The sequence below is a fragment of the Rhipicephalus sanguineus genome, chromosome 3 (assembly GCF_013339695.2).
Source record: "Rhipicephalus sanguineus isolate Rsan-2018 chromosome 3, BIME_Rsan_1.4, whole genome shotgun sequence".
In the NCBI taxonomy this organism is placed as follows: Eukaryota; Metazoa; Arthropoda; class Arachnida; order Ixodida; family Ixodidae; genus Rhipicephalus; species Rhipicephalus sanguineus.
In genome coordinates, this window is record NC_051178.1 from 221,886,052 (window position 1) to 221,906,728 (window position 20,677).

Here is a 20,677-nt window from a genome sequence, read left to right on the forward strand (position 1 = left end):
CAGCTTGTGTCATGGAGAAGGAAAGATTTATTGCACTCGGCCGAGAGCTAAGGTTGGATAAGACTGAGCTGAGAGAGTGGGTAGAACGAGACTGCGCTCAAGCTCGCGATGAACGCGCTAAAGAACGCGAGGTTGCGAAAGAAAATGCAGAGCGACAACAAAAGCTACTAGAGCAGCAGCAGAAAGTGCAAGAACAGGAGCTGAAGATCCTAGAGCTGAAGCTTCGACTTCAGGAGAGTACAGGGAGGCTACAGTCAACTGAGACTGATGAGCAAGGAGGATCTAACACAAGCACCAGAGGGATAACGGAGGTCTGCAGTCCTCATAAGCTGATACCGCTCTTCAATGAAACATGGGACGACCTCGACGTGCACCTGCAGCGGTTTGAACGGGTCGCAACGTGTCAAGGGTGGCCGCGTGAAAAGTGGGCTCTTTCGCTTAGCCTATGTATGACGGGAGAAGCACTAACCGTCATAGGCCGGTTAAACCCAACAGCCGCGCTGAATTATGATCAGCTAAGAGCAGCGCTTCTCCAGAGGTTCTGCTATACTGCGGAAGGCTACAGAGAAAAGTTCCGTAAAGCCAAGCCCGAAGAGAACGAGACTGGTCTGCAGTATGCTGCAAGACTCGCCGGCTACTTTGACCGTTGGCTGGAGATGGGCAAAACGGAGACAAGCTTTGCTAGCTTGAGAGAACTTATGATTTGTGAGCAATTCATGAAGGGTTGTTCTCCGGCACTCAGGATCTTTCTCAAGGAAAGAAGTTGCAAGACACTGAGTCCGCTGTGCGAGACTGCGGACAACTTCATGGAAGCGCAGGCGCTCACAAACTTAGGAAAAGAACGGATTCCCAAGGAACCAGAACCGTCGGTGTCGAAGTCGGAGTCTGCGAAAAAGATGGAGAGGCCAGCAAGTCGCTGTTTCCTGTGTGACAAGGCAGGCCATCGCGCAGCTGACTGCTGGTCCTGCACAAAAGGGAATACTTCGAGCCGATGTGAAGTATGTCAAAAACGTGGTCACAGCAGTGACAGATGCCCCAGTAGGAAATTTGGCAAAGACCAGGCATCATGTATGCTGTCGGAGAAACGGGAAGCTTTGACACCTGAACAGCATAAGAGTGGCTACGTTGTTCTCCGAGACGGTGAAACAATACCCATCGTCAATGCCACATCAAGTCGACGATCTGAGACCGTTGGAGTCGCTCACATGCCTGTTGTGGAGGGGTTTCTAGAGAACAAACCAGTGCATGTACTTCGAGACACCGGCTGTAACACGGTCGTCGTGCGGCAATCCTTGGTTCCGAAGGAGAAGTTCACGGGAACAATGAGCCCAGTGTACTTACTGGACCGCAAAAAGACCTTTTGCAATGTAAATTGTTTACTGGGGAGGTACTTGTTAAGTGCATGATTGACCCATTATACGACGTCATTGTGGGCAACATCAAGGGCGCAGCATTGCCGGATACACCGCGGATTGAGTCAGCACCACATGGCCATGTGAAAACAAGGCATGCACCGTGCACAGACTCTAGCAAAGGGAATGCTATAAATGGTACGCAGAATGTATCTGGCGATTTTCCCGCATCCCAACCAAGATCGAATGCAGAGGAAGCGTATGAACGCTCACGTGAAGACATGGAAAAGTGGCCCCAACCTGAAGAAGTCCTCGTTATGAAAGCAGGAGAAACGAGGAAGCATACCGTATTTATTCGAATCTAGGCCGATAGTTTTTTCGGAATTTCTTTGTATCAAACTCCAGGGTCGGCTTAGATTCGAGGATTTTGAAAAATGCGCCATTTTTCATCGAAAAAAGTGTTGCAAAACTAGCGCCACCTAGACAGTACTGTAGCCGTTAGTAGCCGAGCCAACACCTGGCTTAAGGACGCACGCGAGGCCGCCATTTTTATCTTTGTGGCGAGTGTTGAGGCGAGCCGTTCGTCAGTTCAAGTCTCGCTTCGAGTGGGCTGTGTGTGGCGTAGCTCAATGGCGCCAAACGAGCGTAGTCATTATAGTGCGGCGTATAAAAGGAAAGTTGTGCTAGCCGCGGAGTCGTCCTCCAACGTTCAAGCCGGGCGGGACTTTGGAGTGGACGAAAAGAATGTTCATCGCTGAAGGAGCCAACGGGAGAAGCTCTTCACGTGCGCAGCAACGAGGATGGCTTTTACCGGTCCACGGAAAAGCCGTCACCCTGAAATGGAGACGGCATTAGCAGACTTCGTTCGGACGCAGCGAGCAGCTGCCCTTCCAGTAACAACGGAAGTGCTCCAGGCGACGGCGAGGGCGCTTTCAAGGGAGCAAGGTGTTTCGCGTGCGCTGGCTGAAATGGACACCGACCTCGCCGTGATACCGGGTGGTATGATGGGCCAATTGCAGCCACTTCATGTTTGCATCAACAAGCTGTTCAAGGATCACCTGCGGGGATTATACACGGACTGGTTAAGCACCGAGGACCACCAGCTGACGCCGACGGGCCGCATCAAGCGGGCATCACCGTCTCAGTTGGCAGGCTGGGTGGCTGCAGCGTGGGACGACATCCCAGGAACTTTGATCGTGCACTCTTTCAAGAAGTGCTGCATATCAAATGCGCTTGATGGCACCGAGGATTGCGCACTGTTTGAGGACAGCGACAAAGAGATCAGCGATGACGACTCGTAATGAGCGCCGCATCTTGATGACGAACCAACTGCTCCGTTTCATCTTCATATTTTCAATAAATGTTTTCTCTTTGTGAATTATACCCGGCCTATATTCGAGGTAAGTTTTTTTGGTTTTTTTTTTCGGGCTTCGGACTTTAGGGGGTCGGCTTAGAATCGGGGTCGGCCTAGATTCGAGTAATTACGGTACTTCCTTACCTGTGATGACGCTGCCTGCTTTAGAAGTTGAAAGTGAGGTGCTTCAGAAATATCAGGTGGATGACGAAACTTTGCGAAATTGTTTCGAGACGGTTGGAAAGAAAATCGTGTCGAATAATCGGGAGACTGTGTTCTTCATTCGGGACGGAACCTTATTCCATAAGCACAGGTTGCCATATGGGACTGAATTGGAGCAACTTGTACCTCGACAGTTGCGTGAGGTGGTGCTGAAACTAGCCCCCGAAGGCATCTTAGCCGGCCATCAAGGTATCACGAAAACAGTCAGCAGGGTCACTGGAGGCTTCTACTGGCCAGGTGTCCAATCCAACACAAAATGCTTCATGAAATCTTGTGACATCTGTCAACGGACAGTGCCACGTCACCTGGTAGGATGCGCTCCCTTGGGCACCGCGCCTATCATCGAGACACCGTTTACGAGAGTCGGCATCGATATTATCGGTCCATTGTCACCAACGTCTGAAAAGGGCAATCGCTACGTACTGACAATGATAGATTTTCAAACGCGATACCCCGATGTGGTAGCACTTCCCTCCGTTGAATCAAGGCAGGTTGCAGAGGGTCTCCTGGAAATGTTCTCCCGCGTCGGCATACCAAGAGAGATCGTCAGTGATTGCGGCACATCTTTCATGTCAGCAGTCATGAAGGAGTTCAGTCGACTGCTTTCGTTCAAACAGCTGCCCACTACGCCATACCATCCGATGGCTAATGGTCTGATTGAGCGCTTTAATGGCACATTAAAACACATGATAGGGCGAATGTGTTAAGAGCGTCCAAAAAGTTGGGACCGTTACATTGGTCCATTACTGTTCGCCTACAGAGAGCTTCCTCAATGTAGCACTGGATTCTCACCATTTGAATTATTACATGGGAGATACGTGCGAGGGCCAATGGCTATTCTCAAGGAGCTCTGGACGAACGCTCGCCTCGATGAAGACACCAAGACGACATACACACGTATGTTGCAGCTTCGGCGACGGTTAGAACGCACCTGTGCACTTGCACACGAAGAATTGGAGAAGACTAAGACACTGCAGAAAAGATACTACAACAAGAAAGATAGAAAGCGTGAACTTTTTCCAGGTGACCAGGTGCTGGAATTTTTACCAGCCAATACCAACAAGCTGGTACTCTCCTGGAAAGGTCCCTTTCCAGTTATCGAAAGATGCAGCAAACGCAATTACCTTGTCAACCTTGGCGATAAAGTCACGCTCTTTCATATAAACATGTTGAAGAATTATGAAGAGCACAAGCCACTACGCCAACAAATGACCGCACGGTCTACTATGCGAAGCCGCGTATACTATAATCGGAGGAGAAAGCCTCACAGCAGTGGCTCCAATTCACCATTATGTTTTCTGTATGACCGGCCATTCGCTATGCGCTGCAACCGGCAAACACATAGTTGAATTCAGTCAGTGAAGCACCTAAATCAGGGAGTTCTACGGTAGGGTTTGCTTCTCATGCAATATGACCTTCACGTAGAAATACACTCTTGGTAGACGATGTGGATCCTGACTATATGAGTCGTGCGGCTTTTACTGACCAGTGATTGCCGTTGTACACACACTTGTTATCAAGTATTGTGATCATAATGCAATATTTTTTGCATTTGTGGACATTTGTGTTTGAACTTGTGTGTTATGTTCGGGAACTGTGTGTTACGTGTGTACAACGTACTGAAGGTTGGGGGGAATGTAGTAAGAAGGTGTTAATAGCAAGCGAAAACAAAAACTGAAGAAGACGACGGAGTGCACGCGAGAGAGGCCAACGTGAAGCGCGTGAGCTTCAGAACGGCGACGGGCAGAGCGTGCGTGGCAGCGATCGAGCAAGAAGCAGCTCGTTCGATCCGCGAGCTGGGGGCCATCAGACCAGCCGGGACGAGCCTGGCGTTTCCTGTGGCGAACGGGTGTCCCAGGCGAGGCCTTGCGGCGTGTTCCTGCGGTGGACGTGCGAGCGGGCCAGGCCAAACTACTGATGGTGTGCCAGATGGTGTCCGAGACCAGCTAGCTAACGAGTCGGGCCATGGTGCTGAGGCTTCTGGGGTCCGGCACTACCGACTTCTGAAGGCGTGGTCCTGGCGCCACGTGTTCCGGCCCGGCACTACCGAATGCTGAGTGGACTCGGTGCTACTCCGGGTGCATAGTGGTCCGGTGCGGGCCTGAACGAGCAGCTCGGGATCTGGGTCTGCCACGTCGACGGCTCGTCGTGCCTCTCCTGCTGCGAGCGTGTCAGCTACGCGGTCGTCGGTGCCGTGAGTGACGTCTACGAAACAATAGACTCCGTACTAGGCAGGACGCGCGGATACTCTCGTAGGCGTATAGGACTGCAAGGATTGAGGCTTAGGGGGAAGTAATTTTGTATATTAGTGTCCAGCAAGTGTATGTGTATGTATTTGTCTTTTTATGAGTGTTGTGTATAAATGTTTTCTTGTCCTCGACTCTGTCCGTGTCTGAGGGCCCACGAACCCATCATCACAATTTAGCGAGGCTGCCAGGATGGCTTAATAAAATCTGAAGCCATTACTCAGATACAGCCTCTTTGATGTAGTCTCTTTGATGAATCCCACAACAGCTGTTCTGAGACGCACCATATTAAATGTTAAAAGTCCTTTCCTTCAGGCATATCTGCTTCCGTAAACATGGCAACACTCTCATTTGGTTTCTGTATTTGTGACTCCATGAGTTGTCAAGCAGAACTACGACGACTGTTTACAAAAGTAACTGAAAGTTTTGCGGTGACATCAATGAGCTGACAGCTATTAGAGCAGCAGGGTTTTAATAATACATACAGAACAATGTCTCTGGAATAAACTGCAGACAATGCAAGCACATATGCAGTCATCCTGCACTCACCCTGTCCAGTTCTCCGCAAGTGCCAAAGTCAGCTGATGAGAGAAAACTGGTAAGACTCTGGCCTCTGTGGGGTGTGGGGAAGAAGCACTCAGTAGCAGGTGCCAGTCGACAGCCTGCAAGTGAAAACATGCTGCCTTTCACGAAAACTCTCTCATGTGAATCGGTCAGTTCTGATGCCCTCCCACACAATTAGCTTCCAAAACTTAGTTCAGGTTGTGATACACACATTCGACTTAATATGATCACTTGGCATTAAGGCAAATACTCGGAAGCTGTATACTCGGAAGCTGTCAAGAAAACAGCGCAGCAGAAGACCAGTGTCACTGAAGAAACTTTTGAGAGCTTGGTTAACTGAAACAGTGCAAACATGGGCAGTAAGTGCTTTAACACTTTCCAGAGTAAACTCATTATTAGACATTTTACATCAACTTGAAAAAATATTGGAATTTTACATTCCTAATGTACACTTAATTAGGCATAAATAATGTATGTATCAGTTTTTCAAGATAGTGCCCATGACTTTGGACACCTTCGTTAAGATGTGTTCTTGCACGTTCCTTGTATCACAAGTCAGTTCTGTAAAAAAGTTAGGGTGGAACAAAGGTCATGAAAAGGTGTGGCACAAGGAGACCATTACAGGTTTATCATAATCAAAGCTGTGCCATAAAGGTACAGGGTATAAATTCCAGACAAGGCCAAATTTTTGCGGAGAAGCCGTGGAATCTTTGTAGACACTCCAAGCCATATGTGCTACAGGTGTAGTATACATGTTTCTACTATCCTGCAGCACAGCATATGTCGGCCAGACCGGACGCTGCGTGAATGAGCGGGCAAGAGAATGTGAGCTATCTTTAAAAGGTAAAGCCTGTGCACTGCCATGCAAATCAGTGTGAGCCACGGCTGGACAAGATTAGGATTCTCAGCAAAAGCAAAGGTGTGGCCGCAGCGAGAATTATTGGAGGCTTTTTATATCAGGAAACTGGGGTAACAGCATCAGTGACACATCTATTTCCCTCTTTCCTGCGGAAAGTTGTTTTTTTAGAGAGTGTACTGACGGTGACGTGATGCGTGAAGGTATGTTGTTGCGCACTTGGCGGAGGAAAAAAGTTGTATATATCCTGCGTACCATGCTGCAATAAATCAGTCATAAATTAGCACTCACATTGCTCCTCTTCCGTCCTTTTTTTCGTCATTTTATGCCAAGTGATCATGGTCAATACAAAGTATGAACCGACGAGCCCAATAGCAAGTACTTCTGTGTTTCTGACCAATGCTACTTCCTTGCTGCATAAGAATTAATCCTGCATTCATACAAAAGCAGGCCACCTCGCAGCACTGACAAATGCACTAACGTCTGCTCTTCTACCGAAGCCCCTCCAAAATGAACGTGTGGCCTCGCCACCGCTGCTTTCCTTTCCTGCATTGGCAACGTATGCAGACTTTCAACGTAACCAAAATGTAGCCCTTCGTTGTGACATGGATACTTGCTTAGGTGTAAATGTTTTTGTTGACTGCTTGAGACCTGGCAGAGAATTTGCCATCCTCCACTTCTACGTTCGTTGCGCAGATATTCAGCCTATCAGATGGCCCATTGCAACTAAACTCTGGAAGTGTGTTGGCGTCCGGGGCAGCCTTTCAGCCCTGCTCTGTTCTTACAGCAGTTCAACAATGAGCAAACTTGGCTGCACTACTCTTGTCCGTCACAAAATCAACACTGGCTTTCCCATGCACACAACTCTCGTCGCGTTTCTCCTTCTGAACCCGCCAAGATCACAATGCATGTGGAAGATATGTTACAGCATGGCATCATATCTCGCTCCATTAGAATGCAGCGCTTAAAGAACACAAACACTTAGAACGAAAACGAGGACGGGCGCTGACTGCCAACAGTTGGTTTATTGTGCGTTCACATATATAAAGAGGGCGAGAAGAAGAGGAGTTATGCGCATGGGTGTGACTATAACATTATACCAAGCTGCTTCTGATTACTGGCTGAGATATCTGAATTCCTTGTCTGTAAGTGTTTCACGTGCCAGATTGTCCTTGTATCAGCGCAACACTTTGGCTTTTTTCATGATGTGCAAAGGCGCGGCTTGTGTCAGTGCCCCTTCGCTCACACTTACAGACAAGGAATTCAGATATCTCAGCCAGTAATCAGAAGCAGCTTGGTATAATGTCATAGTCACACCCATGCGCATAACTCCTCTTCCTTCCATGTTCCCCCTCCCTTCTTTTTCTCGCCCTCTTTATATATGTGAACGCATAATAAACCAACTGTTGGCAGTCAACGCCCGTCCTCGTTTTCGTTCTAAGTGTTTGTGTTCTTTAAGCGCTGCATTCTAATGGATCCGTACCAACGAGCTTGCCTCAACACCCTCTTAAGTCATATCTCGCTCGTTCAGTCCTTGGTCGTCCCCAGTAGTCCTCGTAAAAAAGGACGGCACTATGTGATTTTGCGTAGACTATCGCCGCTTAAACAGCGTTACCAAGCCTGATGTATACCCCCTTCCCCACCTCAATGACACCTTAGATCAACTTCATGGGGCCAGATATTTCACGACACTCGACCGGCTACTGGCAGGTTGGCCTCAATGAGAACGACGCAGAAAAGACAGCTTTTATCACACCGGATAGCCTGCATCATTTCAACAGTCTCCCATTTGGGCTCTCTAATACACCTGCTACGCTTGAACAACTAATGGACCGGGTCCTTGTACACATGAAGTGGTCAATGGCGTTGGTCTACTTGGACGACATCATTGTTTACGCTCCAATGTTTTCAGAACACCAACGGCGACTGGAGCTCGTCTTGTCTGCCCCAGGTGATGGTGCGCTCCACATCAAACCTTCGTTTCTTCTGGTACTCTGAGGTTACCTACTTGGGTCATGTTGTGAGTGGCCACAGCTATAGCACTGCACAGGCCATGATTTACGGCCCGGCCCTGGCCCGGGCCCGGAACTCGTTCAAATTTACCCATCCACACTCGGCCCGGTGACACAAAGTGAGACCCGAGCGCGGCCCGAACCCGAGAAAAAATTTCGTAGATCGGGCAGATCGTAGACCGCAGATCAGGCCCAACAGGGGCCCGAGCCACTAATCTAGGTGGTGTTGACCGAACATGGAATCGACTGCAAGTTTTTTTAAGTTGCAAATATCTACGCTTTGTTGGCGCATGTTTCGTTAACAGTTACGTTTAACCTACGGTAATTTCTTGTAAAAAGGGGCTCACGGAGGAAACAGTTGAGCGGTCATACTGGGTACAATGAATGTTTGTTCAGCAGTGGTATACTGATCCTATTATTTTTTACAAATACAATGGGGATCACCAAGGGAGTTTTGTAGCAGATAATAGTAGCAAGAAAATTGATTTGCAGCATAAGTTCAGTTTCGATAGGGATCAAGCGCAATAAAAACAGAGAAGACAGAGAACAGAATGCCCTCTTCACTTTGTTTTTATTGCACCCTCTGTTGAAATGTAAAACATGCTCTAACGACAAAGCCGATCGTGCACCCTTCTGGATATGCAGCACCTGTCTTCAGCATAGTAGCACCTTGCCACAGGAAGAGAAATAGAGGAAGAAGGCCAAATTTATTACGTTGTTGTAAATACACAAACCTACATATAAATATTATAATGAACCGCGTGCAAAACGTGCACTTTCATAAATACGTATAAGCAGCCAAAAGGAAGAGAAAGACTTTTTGTCATAGCATTATTTTCATACATCACACAACTGGAAGTATATACAGTCTATACGATTTTTGTGGCATACTTTATAGTTTATTCACATGTTATAGTGCAAAAAATCAAAGTGTCAGGAGATTTCGGCTTTAAGCACACCATGCGCTGTTGCATCACATATCCTGCCGCGCTAAAGTTTCTCCCACTGCTTGCGCTAGCCGCATGGGCGCACATCTGCCTTGCGAATTGTGAAGGCGCCGGCAGTCGTTGTTCTTAACTTCCACCACCGGAGCAAATTTAGAATATCTTTGTGGACCTCCGCAGAATGAACATAGCTCATCCTTTCATTTCCTTCGTTCTCGAACGTCGTGCCACTCTTCAATGTCATCTATAAAACTCCCTTTTGAGGACTTCTCTTTGCAGTTTTCAGCAGTGTATGTTATGCACGGTTTGCCCCGGGCTCTTTTTTATATATTATAATGGTTTATGCCTTCCTAACGATGTTGTACTGGTAGAAGGTGGTTATTGAATTACGCAGGTAGAACTGGCAGAAGGCAGCCGAAGCAATTTCTATCTATTTTCGGGGTTCATTCCAGTTTGGTAATAAAGGCACAAATAAGCTTCTCGACGCTTACTCATTGGATGCACATGGTTCGAAGTAAAAGGACATCACCTGGCACGGAATTCGTAATTGTCTTTTTTCGATCCAGATAATTCGTCAAGCGAACACCTTGCCCCACACCTTGTTTACTGTACCTATGCTATTCCTGCACATTCCAACACTGCTGCGGCAGTATCATGTAGCTCTCGCACTATATAGCATAGGGGTCTCAAACACGCGGCCAGCGGACCTCCCGCTACTCCCCGCGGCCCGCACAAGACTGTCCTCGTCCCATTTTTTTCTTTAAAGTACATTCTTAAACTACACAGGCGTGAGTTAACTACCTAGCTTCAGCATTACTATTAGCTTATGGCGGCTCACGTTGATACTCATTTCTACTCACAGATACTTCAACGCACTAGCGTCCATACGCCAGCTCAATATTTACTGATCAGAGGCGTGCCTTGACCCCTCCCCCCTTCCCACCGCAAAATTTTCCAAATGAAGTTCTTGATCAAAATATCTCGTGTGAGTCATATCTTTCAATAAAAATGTCCTTACTAAATTGCAATCACTGATAGCTCGTATGTGAAGGTATACAGATCAAAATGCGCATTGTACAGCACCAATTATGCGAGATATTGGCGTTTAAGTGCATTGACATCCTGACCGCGAAGGTTAATTATACGCTAACGGACTCACGAGTTGACTAACTCAGACTCAGATCAAGCTGTGTGTCTGAGTCTGAGTGAGTCCAAGTAATATTTAGGTGAGTCTGAGGAGGAGTGAGTCCGGTTGAGAAACAATTGAGTGAGTCTGAGTCCGAGGGAGTCCGCTCAAGGAAACTTTTGGTGAGTCTGAGTGTGAGTGAGCGCTAAGGACAAAATATATTCCATGAGTGAGTCTGAGTGAGCTCCACATTTCTTGCCGACCTATGTGTAGGACAGGGCTAAATCATTCTTTTTTCGTGAGGCTACCCTCTGCGGCCACCATTTGTTGATACATAACCGTGAAACAAAACTCTACATTTCAGAATCAGTGCCCAGATTTTAGTCATTGTGGAGATAGGTATCCATATGTTGCAATTCTGCCGCCAAATACCCTTCAGAAATGACCCATATATGAAATATCAAAAAGTTATTTCAAATGGCAACGTTAGCTGACATTTGGTACGACCTATCCCAGCCTCCCCCTCATATCTTCGTCTCTGTCCTTTCCCCCGCTGGAGTAAAACTTTCGGGGATGCGGCCCGTTAGCTGGGGTGAGCTTGAGACCCCTGATATAGCGGAACAAGACGAAAGCTCAGCTCAGGGGTTAACAATGTGGGCACCAAAAGCAGGCTGTGCATGTCCATCTCGTGTCACATAACCACTGGAAGCCGTGACGGGACCACGGAAAGAGAAGGTGTCTTTATAGGAATTCTATGTAACGAGACTTCGTGTAGTCCTCTTGTTTAAGTCCTGTTGTTTAAAGGGGTCATGAAGCACCCCTTGGGCTGATTGAAAAAACACATCCTGCGGAAAGCTGACACGGCTATGAACTGCTCTGCCAAATATTACAGTCGTGCGCGCCGCGTAATGGCCACAAGCGGAGCGCGAAGTTGCCGTTTCCCCCAGGCACCCTCTTTTCAAACAGAGGCCGGTTCTCACTCTCGTCGGTGGGCGGGGCGTCTGTCCGCTGTACGTCGCAAAGACATAGCATGCTTATTGGCCGATAGCCGACGTAAATCGAGAGCGGCGTTCGGATCAGATGCGCTTCTTGCCGCGGGGTGCCGCCACTTGCCGGCGCCGCACTCCTCAGTACACGGTAGCCGCACTCGCGCAAGCGAATCACAGCGGGAGAGCGATCGCGTTTCATGACGCGCGCTGGCGTAACTTCTTTCCCCCCATGCCATCCCTCCCTGTCTAGCTTCCAGTGCGCTCGTCGGCACGAGAAAAGAGAGAAAGCGCTGGGAGCGTGCGCCAAACCCCCGTAACTCCACTGATTCTTGACGGATTCGAGAAATTTTTGCGGCAATCGATTCGGGAGGCAGTACACTCCGATACTGAGGCCATTAGATCATTACTTGGAAAAGTGGTTCATGACCCCTTTAAGGCTGAAAATTTCAAGAATGTCTCCCCCGCTTTGGAGCTCTGTGATCGCTCTTGCGGTATAAGTTAGAGGTATAAACTTATTATATTACATTTACTTGTGCAACTGCAGAATAACATTTGGGATACAAAATAATAAAGAATGCCAATAAAGCACAGAATAGCGATATGTTAACTATATAAGCGCCTGGTCTATTTACGTTTAGCTTGCCTGTTTCAGATAAATCAAGTAGCCCCACATGCAAGTAGCAAAAAAAAGTTCATTACTTGCCCATCATAAAGCCTCTACAAATAGATTGCCCCACAAATAAAAAGAGCGCTTTTTTAGACGAACTGTGAAACATATGTATGCACAACGTATGTGGAACTAACTTAAAGGGACACTGAAGAGAAAAACAATTTTTCTATTATCAGTAAGTTACTCTTTTACAATTCCAAAATCACGACGCTCGCGCTTCAAGACTCTTCGTAAGCGATAAAATGCACAAAAATAAAATGCGGGTGCCACCTAGAAATTCGCACAGCAGACACCGTGACATCATAGATTCTGACAGTCTCTACTAGGGCCTACGTAGTTCCTAATTGGTAAAAATGAAGTACATTGACCTGTGAGGAGGCCATAGACTTATCATACCAAGTTTCAGGAAATTTCGTTGAGCGAAAGTCCCCGAAATACGACAAATACAGTTTCCACTCCATGACGTCACGCGTGGAGTTTTCAGGGTGAAATTTAAAAATGAACTTTGACCTTGATTTTCTCCTCAATTAAAAAACTCATAATGGTAGGACGAATGACATTCGAGTTCTGAGAGTACCCTATCATTCTACACCGATTCAGTGTTTCACTTGAGCGTCCCTTAAGGAATGGAGCAATGTCCAAGCCCCGCCCGACCCGACCCCGCCACCTCAAACCCAGGCCCGGCCCTAAGCCCGGAGCATCAGGCCCGAGCCCGGCCCGGGTCCGCCGTGAGAACTACCTTACCCGGTCCAACCCGGCCCACGCGCCGGGCCAGGCCTGGGTTTTCAGGTAGGCCCGAGCCCGTGCAGTGCTCTAGCCACAGCATCAGCCTTCAAAGTTACAAGCTTTAGCCAGCATTCCACCTCCTACCACTGCCACAGAACTGGAAAGTTTTTAGGCCTACTTCTGCTATTTCGTCGTCTGTGCTGCACCCCTCAACAAACTTCTAACGAAAAAACAGCAGTGGCTTAAGCATGGTTATGCGTAATAAACGTTTCCGTTGGCAGTCAGCGCTCGTCCCATGTTGTTCTTCCCTTTTGTCTCTATGTTGTTGTGCCATTTATTACTATGAAAACATGCCAACTAGCCCAGCTTACCACTCTTTTGAAGTACTCACCAAACCACATCCTGTGCCCTTACAACCAATCACGCCTCCCAACGAATCGTTCGATGTGGTGGGCATTGATCACATGGGCCCGTATCCTCGCAGCAAGCATGGCAACAAATTTCTCGTAGTAACGAACTACCTGACTAAGTGGGTACAAGTACATGCCATTCCTACTCTGCAGCCCCCAATGCCTAGTATAACCTTTACTAATGAATCCCTCATATATCGGCATGACACCCAATGGCCATTTTGGTGGCTTTGTAGCCACTTCCGATAATCTCCTACACAAAGAATGGCAAGATTTTTCAGGCTTTCTTTTCCCAACTGTTTCTAATTATAGAACACTGTCAGACATCTAGCTAGCTGAGGTGTCAGCAACCGTTCAGTGCAGCTTTCCACTATTCCTGGCTTGAGCTATTAGGTAAGTACATATGTTCTGAATGTGCTCTTTACAAATAGGGCCATTCCAAGTGAAACGTCCCAGCCGAAAATTCGACCACGAGCGATTCTATTGAAAAAACTTGACCTAGAAGGTAACTGTGTTAGAGTGATTTTAGTAAAGTATTTTCATTCAGAAAAATTATCTGGTCACGTGACTGCCCGTCAGAACGCACACCGAGGACCTCCTCCGGCTCGGCATACACAACACCATGGAGGAAATTGCCGAGGCTCAGGAACGGGCCCAGCTAACTCGGCTGTCCACCACGCCGGCCGGTAGGCGGATTCTAGAGGAGATCGGACTCACCCCCACCAAGAACTTGGCTAGCAACACCCAAATCCCCAGAGAAATAAGGGAGAAGCTTGTCGTCGCTCCGCTGCCCCGCAATGTCCATGCTGTGCACAACGCAGGTCGTCGCAAGGCAAGAGCTTCAAAGATACTAAAGCAAATGGCCAATGACAAGACTGAAGCAAGCTTCGTGGACACCGCCGCGTACCAAGACGGCAAGGCTTTTGCGGTTTCCGTCGTGGACACGCTGGGCAAAGTCATCAACTGTGCCTCGATTCGAACGACGGACCCCGAGGTGGCCGAGCAAGTGGCCATTGCACTCGCCATGCAAGACGGTCGGAGAGACAACGTGTATAGCAATTCGAAAACGGCCGTCAGGGCATTCCAAAAAGGCCAGGTTGCCCGGCAGGTAGTTGAAATTCTGAAAGGCTGCAAAAACAGTGACAGCTCCACACACTCATCTTTTGGTTCCCTGCCCACGTCGGGCCGATCGAAGGGGTTGCTCTGAACCTCAACGAGTCTGCCCACGAGGCTGCGCGTGGCTTTACCGACCGCGCTGCCCTCGGATCGGGCGACTTTCCCCCCGGACACAGGGATGCTCCTAGCACGCACAATGAAATTACAAAATTCTTTTACTTAGAGAGAAGGGTCTTCCCGCCGCCTCATTCCAAGCTAAGCAGGCCGCAGGCAGTCACGCTCAGACTCCTGCAAACTAACTCCTACCCAAATCCGGCATCCCTTAATAGCATATATCCGGAAATTTACTCGAATAGTTCTTGCGCAGCCTGTGGCGAGGCTGCTACTCTATCTCACATGCTCTGGGAGTGCGGGTCGTTGGGCCCGAAGTTCACCAAGGAAGAGTGGGATGCGCTCCTACGAAGTCCCGTCTATGAGGACCAAATCCTGGCCATCCAGCGCGCCCGTGATCGGGCCGGCAGGCTAGACCTGTCGGTCCCGTCGTGGGATTAGCCGGGTGCGCGATTAATCGCGTTTTGCTGGACCAAATAAACGTTTATTCACTCACTCACTCACTCACGTGACGGCCCTTTGAATATTCCGGCGAGAAAGAAAAGTTGGGTCGGAATATATTATGCGTATTCACCCTTGAAACTGAGTACAATGGCACATTGTGTTTTAAACCATTCTATTGTCATGTTTTTTCACGTGACGTCACAAGTAAAACCATATATTAATTTTCCGGCTTAAGTAGGCTTAGCTAAAAAGATGAAAACGTGCCAAATTCAAATAATTTTCGTAAAACCAGAAGCAACGTTTCAGCCACAAATTTTTTTAGCTATTTTACCAGTCAACGTAGTATCTGCTAAAAATATTTTCCACCTTTGTAATCAAGCGTTTATTGAGAAAAATGCTTGCAAAGTTGACAAAAGATGACTTTTTGGGGAGATTCACTCGTAAATTAAGCAATCAAGGCAGAACAATGTAAAGTGCTCTAAAGAAATTACAATGCGAATTTGTCAGTAATAATAATAATGTGGGGCTTCACGTCCCAAAACCACGATATGATTATGAGGGACGCCGTAGTGGAGGGCTCCGGAAATTTTGACTATCTGGTGTTCTTTAACGTGCACTGAAATCGCACAGTACACGGGCCTCCACCATTTCGCCTCCATCGAAATGCGACCGCCGCGGCCGGGATCGAACCAAATTTGTCGACAGAAAATCGAGAAACATACGTTACCCTACACGAAAAACGAGCCTTTTCTAGCGAGGGTAGATAAGTGATGGAGTACTTTCGTCAAAATTTAGCCGGGAAAGTAATGTCACTTGACGATATGCCACACGAGAGAAGAACACGTCGTACCTTCGTCCAAAAAGCTCCTGCGTACACCGGCGGTCAGCTGGTCCGAAGTGGAAGAGGTGCGCAGCTGGCCGACTGATCGCGAACGAACGTGATGAGCTCGCGAAGCAGTCATGCCTCTCAACTGCGTCAATTCGCCCAAAAGCTGTCCGACTCCATTCGCTCCAGCTGAGTTGCACGTGGAACAAGTCTACGCCTGCGAGGAAACTGCACGCCCACCGGGGTGGTCACAAGAGCACAAGGCAGCGACTACTTCGGAGAGCGGAAACTGTACCGACTGTACGACTGTACTATGACTGTACCTTTCACTGTAGTACCGTAGTACTACGGCAGAGAACCACTTTAGAGAACGGAAACTGTACTTTTGACTGTAGAAGGACTCTGACTGTATACAGTACGGAAATAAGGGTAGCGGCGGCGTACTGAACTGCAATAAAACGAGGCGAGATGGCGCTGCAAGTACTATCATCATCATTAGATAAACGCGTTTTTGCGCTTTTTGCGGTGCGACTATTCTAGACCGTAGTACCCAATGACGAATCACGAATGGAGGTCAGTGGGTCGCAGTAGGGCTAAAGCTCACTTTAGTAGGGCCAATGCCTCCTTGACTAGATGCCCGCCGCGTCGCTCGCTTTCCCATTGCGGCGGCGGTTCCCTTAGTTCACCACAAAATCCGTGAGGCAACGCTCGTAGCCTGACCGACTTACCGACTTCCGGCGCCAGCGGAAATACGCTTACACCTTCGAGACTGTAACAGGCGTGATGGCAATCTCGGAGGCAGCAGCACGTGACCTTTGTTAGTAAGTAAGTAAAAGTAAGTAAGTAAGTAAGGTGTTCCTATTCCCTTTTAACATAGGACAGGCGTTTTAAGTGCCGCAGGAAGAAAAACCCGTTGCATCCGTTGCAGGCGTGCGCTATAGGGGGCGCTCGTGGCCTGACCGCGGAGAAAAAAAGAGAGAGAGGGTACGGAACCGGGTTACCGGACCACGCGGCGGGCATCTATAAAGTCAAGGAGGCATTGGTAGGGCCGGTAGGGCCAACGTTGGTAGGGCCGGCCATTTCGTGGCTCTTTTTCTTTTCGAGGATCTGGCAACCCTGGCGGCCGTGCGTGCATGGACCCACCGGCGAAGCGTAAGTGGCGTAAGCTGCTCGGGAAGGTGGCAATCGCAGTTACTGGATGCAGCGCCGTGGGCATCCTCGCAGTCGCTGTGCCTTTTTTGTCGCCTGCTTTGCGCAAAATCTGCCTGCCGTACGTGCCGGCGACCGATGCACAAGTGCGCAACGTGGCGTCTCTGCTGCAGCGACGGCCCCGATGCTCGGCCGTGGTCGACCTGGGTAGCGGCGACGGCCGCATCGTCCTCGCGGCCGCCAGGCTGGGCTTCGCGCGTTGCGTCGGTGTGGAGCTCAACCCGTGGCTCGTTGCCTACTCGAGGCTGCGAGCGCTGCGAACAACGAGCGCGCGCTTTGTGCGAGCCGACCTGTGGCACTTGGACCTGACACCGTTCGACAACGTGGTAATCTTCGGCGTCCAGCAGATGATGACCCCGCTGGAACGAAAGCTTGTGCATCAGCTCAAGCCTGGAAGCTGGGTGTTGGCATGCAGATTTCCCCTGCCCACGCTCCAACCAGACGAAACTTACGGCACTGGTGTTGACGCGGTCTGGCTTTACCGCATAAAGGGCTCGGGCGTAGCACATCTCGTCGACAGATTGTAGTACTTGGCCATCGCTCTGGAATCCGCTGCGGAGCGGCCCGTCGGCCAGAATATATATATCTTTTTTTCAGGGGAGGGGGAACCGACTCCCCGTGATGTATGTGCGTGTTTTAGTGTGTGCCCATACAACATGTAAAAATGTTGGGAAGGTTTGAATCCCCCGGGTTATGCTACTGACTTGATCACAAATTACGCCCATGCACCCTGCTAATGCCGAAAGAGACGATAATTGGCGCCTGGTTACTTCTCTAAACAAAACACAGTTGTCAGCTAACAAAGGAACCTGTGCTGTGCGTTAACCACAAAATAAAAGAAGTTGCTCCCCTCTGGAAGACCAGAAGTGTTGTTCTTCCACTTGAATTTAGAAGGCTAGCTAGCTGGTGTTTCATGATGAACGAAGGTAAAGCGCGAACAAAAATATATTTCTTGAGTAAGTGAGCTCGTCTTTTTTTTTTTTTTTTTTGGCCGACCTATGGTCACAAGCGCGAAATCTCAGTTGCCATGGATTTCCAGCTGAACGTTGTTATGGTTACGTTGTGTCGTGACTCACACGTGTAAAATGTCATGTTGCCATCGAGTGCCAGCAAAAGGCTGTAATGGTTATCATGTTCTATGTCACAAGTGCAAAACAATATGTTGACACAGAGTGCCCCAAAATATTGTATTCCCCACCGTGGAAAAGCTTTCTTATTTGCGCTTGAAAGCCTGTGTGGAAATGCTTTTGTTGTCGGATGTAATGATTAATTTGAAAAAATGTAAAGTGATGTGTGAATTAGACAACACTGATTTGTTAATGAAGCTTCTGGAAAATCCTGATTTAGAGCAACAAGAACTTTTGGTCTTCTTGTTTGCGATGTGCCTTCTTGTGCTGTAAAATATAATTGCCTTTTGCTTTCGTGCTCTTTCGTATCACGCCTGGATGCAATGCAAGAAAAGATATTAACGGTTTTTTATGCTTTATTTTTTTCTACCAGTGACAATCGGTACTATGGACAATACCTGTTACATACTGCATATTGGCCTCGAGGCCCACCACTGGAAACTCCGGCGCCTCCATCGGCGTGACGTGCTTGGCAGGATCACGTGGTCTCAGCGGCCGCGTGCTTTGAAAACAAGTCTGTTCAAATACTGATGTTTTCTCACATTTTCTGCTCAATTGAAACCATTTTAATAGAGTGGCTGCCTCCGAAGGCGACGAACATGGGGCTCTACCGCTCGGTGCCGCAGTGCCGGGCTTACGCAACGGAGCCCAATGTCAGCATGCACCGCTACCTGCGGGACAAGAAACTGCGTGAAGCATGGGTTGCAGTGGCGTAACTAGGGTGGGGCAGGGGGTACAAGTGCCCCGGGCGCCACTTGGGAGGGGGTGCCGAGCTGACTCTGCCCGACATGCGCAGGGGGCTTCCCGAGGACACAAGCGCCTCATGGAAAGGTTGCCCCTACAGGTTCGAAGCCAGTGGGGGCATGCCCCCACACTGTTCCAACGCCCCCTTCCTCGCCTTCTTCTCCCCTGGTACCACCCGTGAGGCTAGAGACTCATCTGACTAGTTAAATGGGGCTCCTTTCCTTCAACAAACGAAACAATCTTCTGGAAGCCTATGGCTTCCGACATTCAATTTGTCGGCGCTTTGTCTGCGTAAGCAGCACTGCTTTTTTTCGTCTGGTCAAGCGTATCTTCTGTCTTGAAATTGTTCTCGAGGAGGTGAAGGCTTGCGCTATATTCTGTAGCCCTTGCATGAGCACGTCTCTGCGCCACGACTTCGGAATGCCTCTCGTTCTTTCCCTTTTTTTTTTGTGCTCATATCCAAGCCCATGAAAAGCAATAAGATAAAAAGGTCGGTTAAGCCCGTTTCCGCATAAGCATGATTTTAACCATGAACGTACCTATCCAGGGTCGTAGACAATAACATTTTTTCTGGGGTTCTGACTTCCCTTTATGTGTGATCTGGCATGTTTTTGTATGTATGTGCATGTACATACGTATACAAAATATAATAATATCGGGGCGGTGGGAGGTTGAACCTTCCAAACCTCCTTCTTGCTTCGCCACGGAACTTATCGCTTGAAATGATCGTTTTCTTCTGGTTCGGCCTAAACCACCTTGGTTCCTCCACACGTAATAACCGTAGTGAACAGTGCTGGGCAGTATCGAAGATACATGTATCTTAGATACTATCTTAGATACTCTATGGGTATCTTGTATTTGCATCGCGATACTTCTCGCAAGACGAGTATCTGTATCTGTATTTCCGATACATTCGATAATGTATCGTGTATCTTAAGATACAAGATACTTCTATCGCAACGAAACAATAATCGCTGGTACTGGTGCCACTAGGCCATCTGAATAAGTCTTACGGCAGTGACGCAATTTTATTTTTCCACGAGAGTACCCCAGTGAGAGCAGAAGATGAGGAAGACAAGCGCGCGGATGTCTACGCCCAGCCCACGTACCTTTTGTTTGCTCGATTTCTTTTCTTTTTAGTTGCGCCAATGCCGCGACACTTGCTGTTAGCCACTGTTCTGCGCCGCATCTATCGGGCAAATTCTGATGTTGCTACAGTGTCGTTCTTGAAGATTCTATTCGTCTTGCGTCTTGCTCCGTAAAGGAATGTGATGCGTGCAAGAATGGGGTTCCTTTTCGCCGCGTAGATTTTACATATCAGCGATTTGAAGGATCTCGTGGATGTAAGTTTGACTTGCATGCCATGAATTAACTTATATGCAAATAAGAATCTAACAACGTTACAACCACTGGTACTGATGCTAGATCCAAAACAGCAAGCGTTTACCTAACAGAAAATATCTTGGCGTACCGTATTTTTTACTTCTTGCTACATTTATTCAAAGAATTTGTGAAACCATAATTTGATTATTAGCGCAGGTGCTTTCTTAGCTGTCATTTTACATCCCTTACATTACCTAAATCTCTGCACTGTTTTTCCGGTCAGGTCACTGGGGTATGTCTTTTGTA

At 48.3% G+C, this 20,677-nt stretch overlaps 2 protein-coding genes across 2 annotated transcripts in view; one reads left to right on the top strand and one right to left on the bottom strand.

The window, feature by feature from the left end:
* Positions 1–16,380, bottom strand: part of LOC119388327 (run domain Beclin-1-interacting and cysteine-rich domain-containing protein) — a gene marked incomplete in the record, with an annotated part of 358,140 nt that extends 341,760 nt beyond the window's left edge. The window contains 2 exon segments of the mRNA XM_037656030.2: positions 5,724–5,836; positions 15,993–16,380. Coding sequence (XP_037511958.1) covers positions 5,724–5,836; positions 15,993–16,104 — 225 coding nt within the window.
* Positions 16,381–16,973: 593 nt separating this feature from the next.
* On the top strand, positions 16,974–18,620 carry LOC119388328 (ATP synthase subunit C lysine N-methyltransferase). The gene has a single exon (XM_037656031.2). It carries the CDS (start codon positions 17,102–17,104, stop codon positions 17,702–17,704), a length of 603 nt encoding a protein of 200 aa, XP_037511959.1. The 5' UTR covers positions 16,974–17,101; the 3' UTR covers positions 17,705–18,620.
* Positions 18,621–20,677: the final 2,057 nt, after the last annotated feature.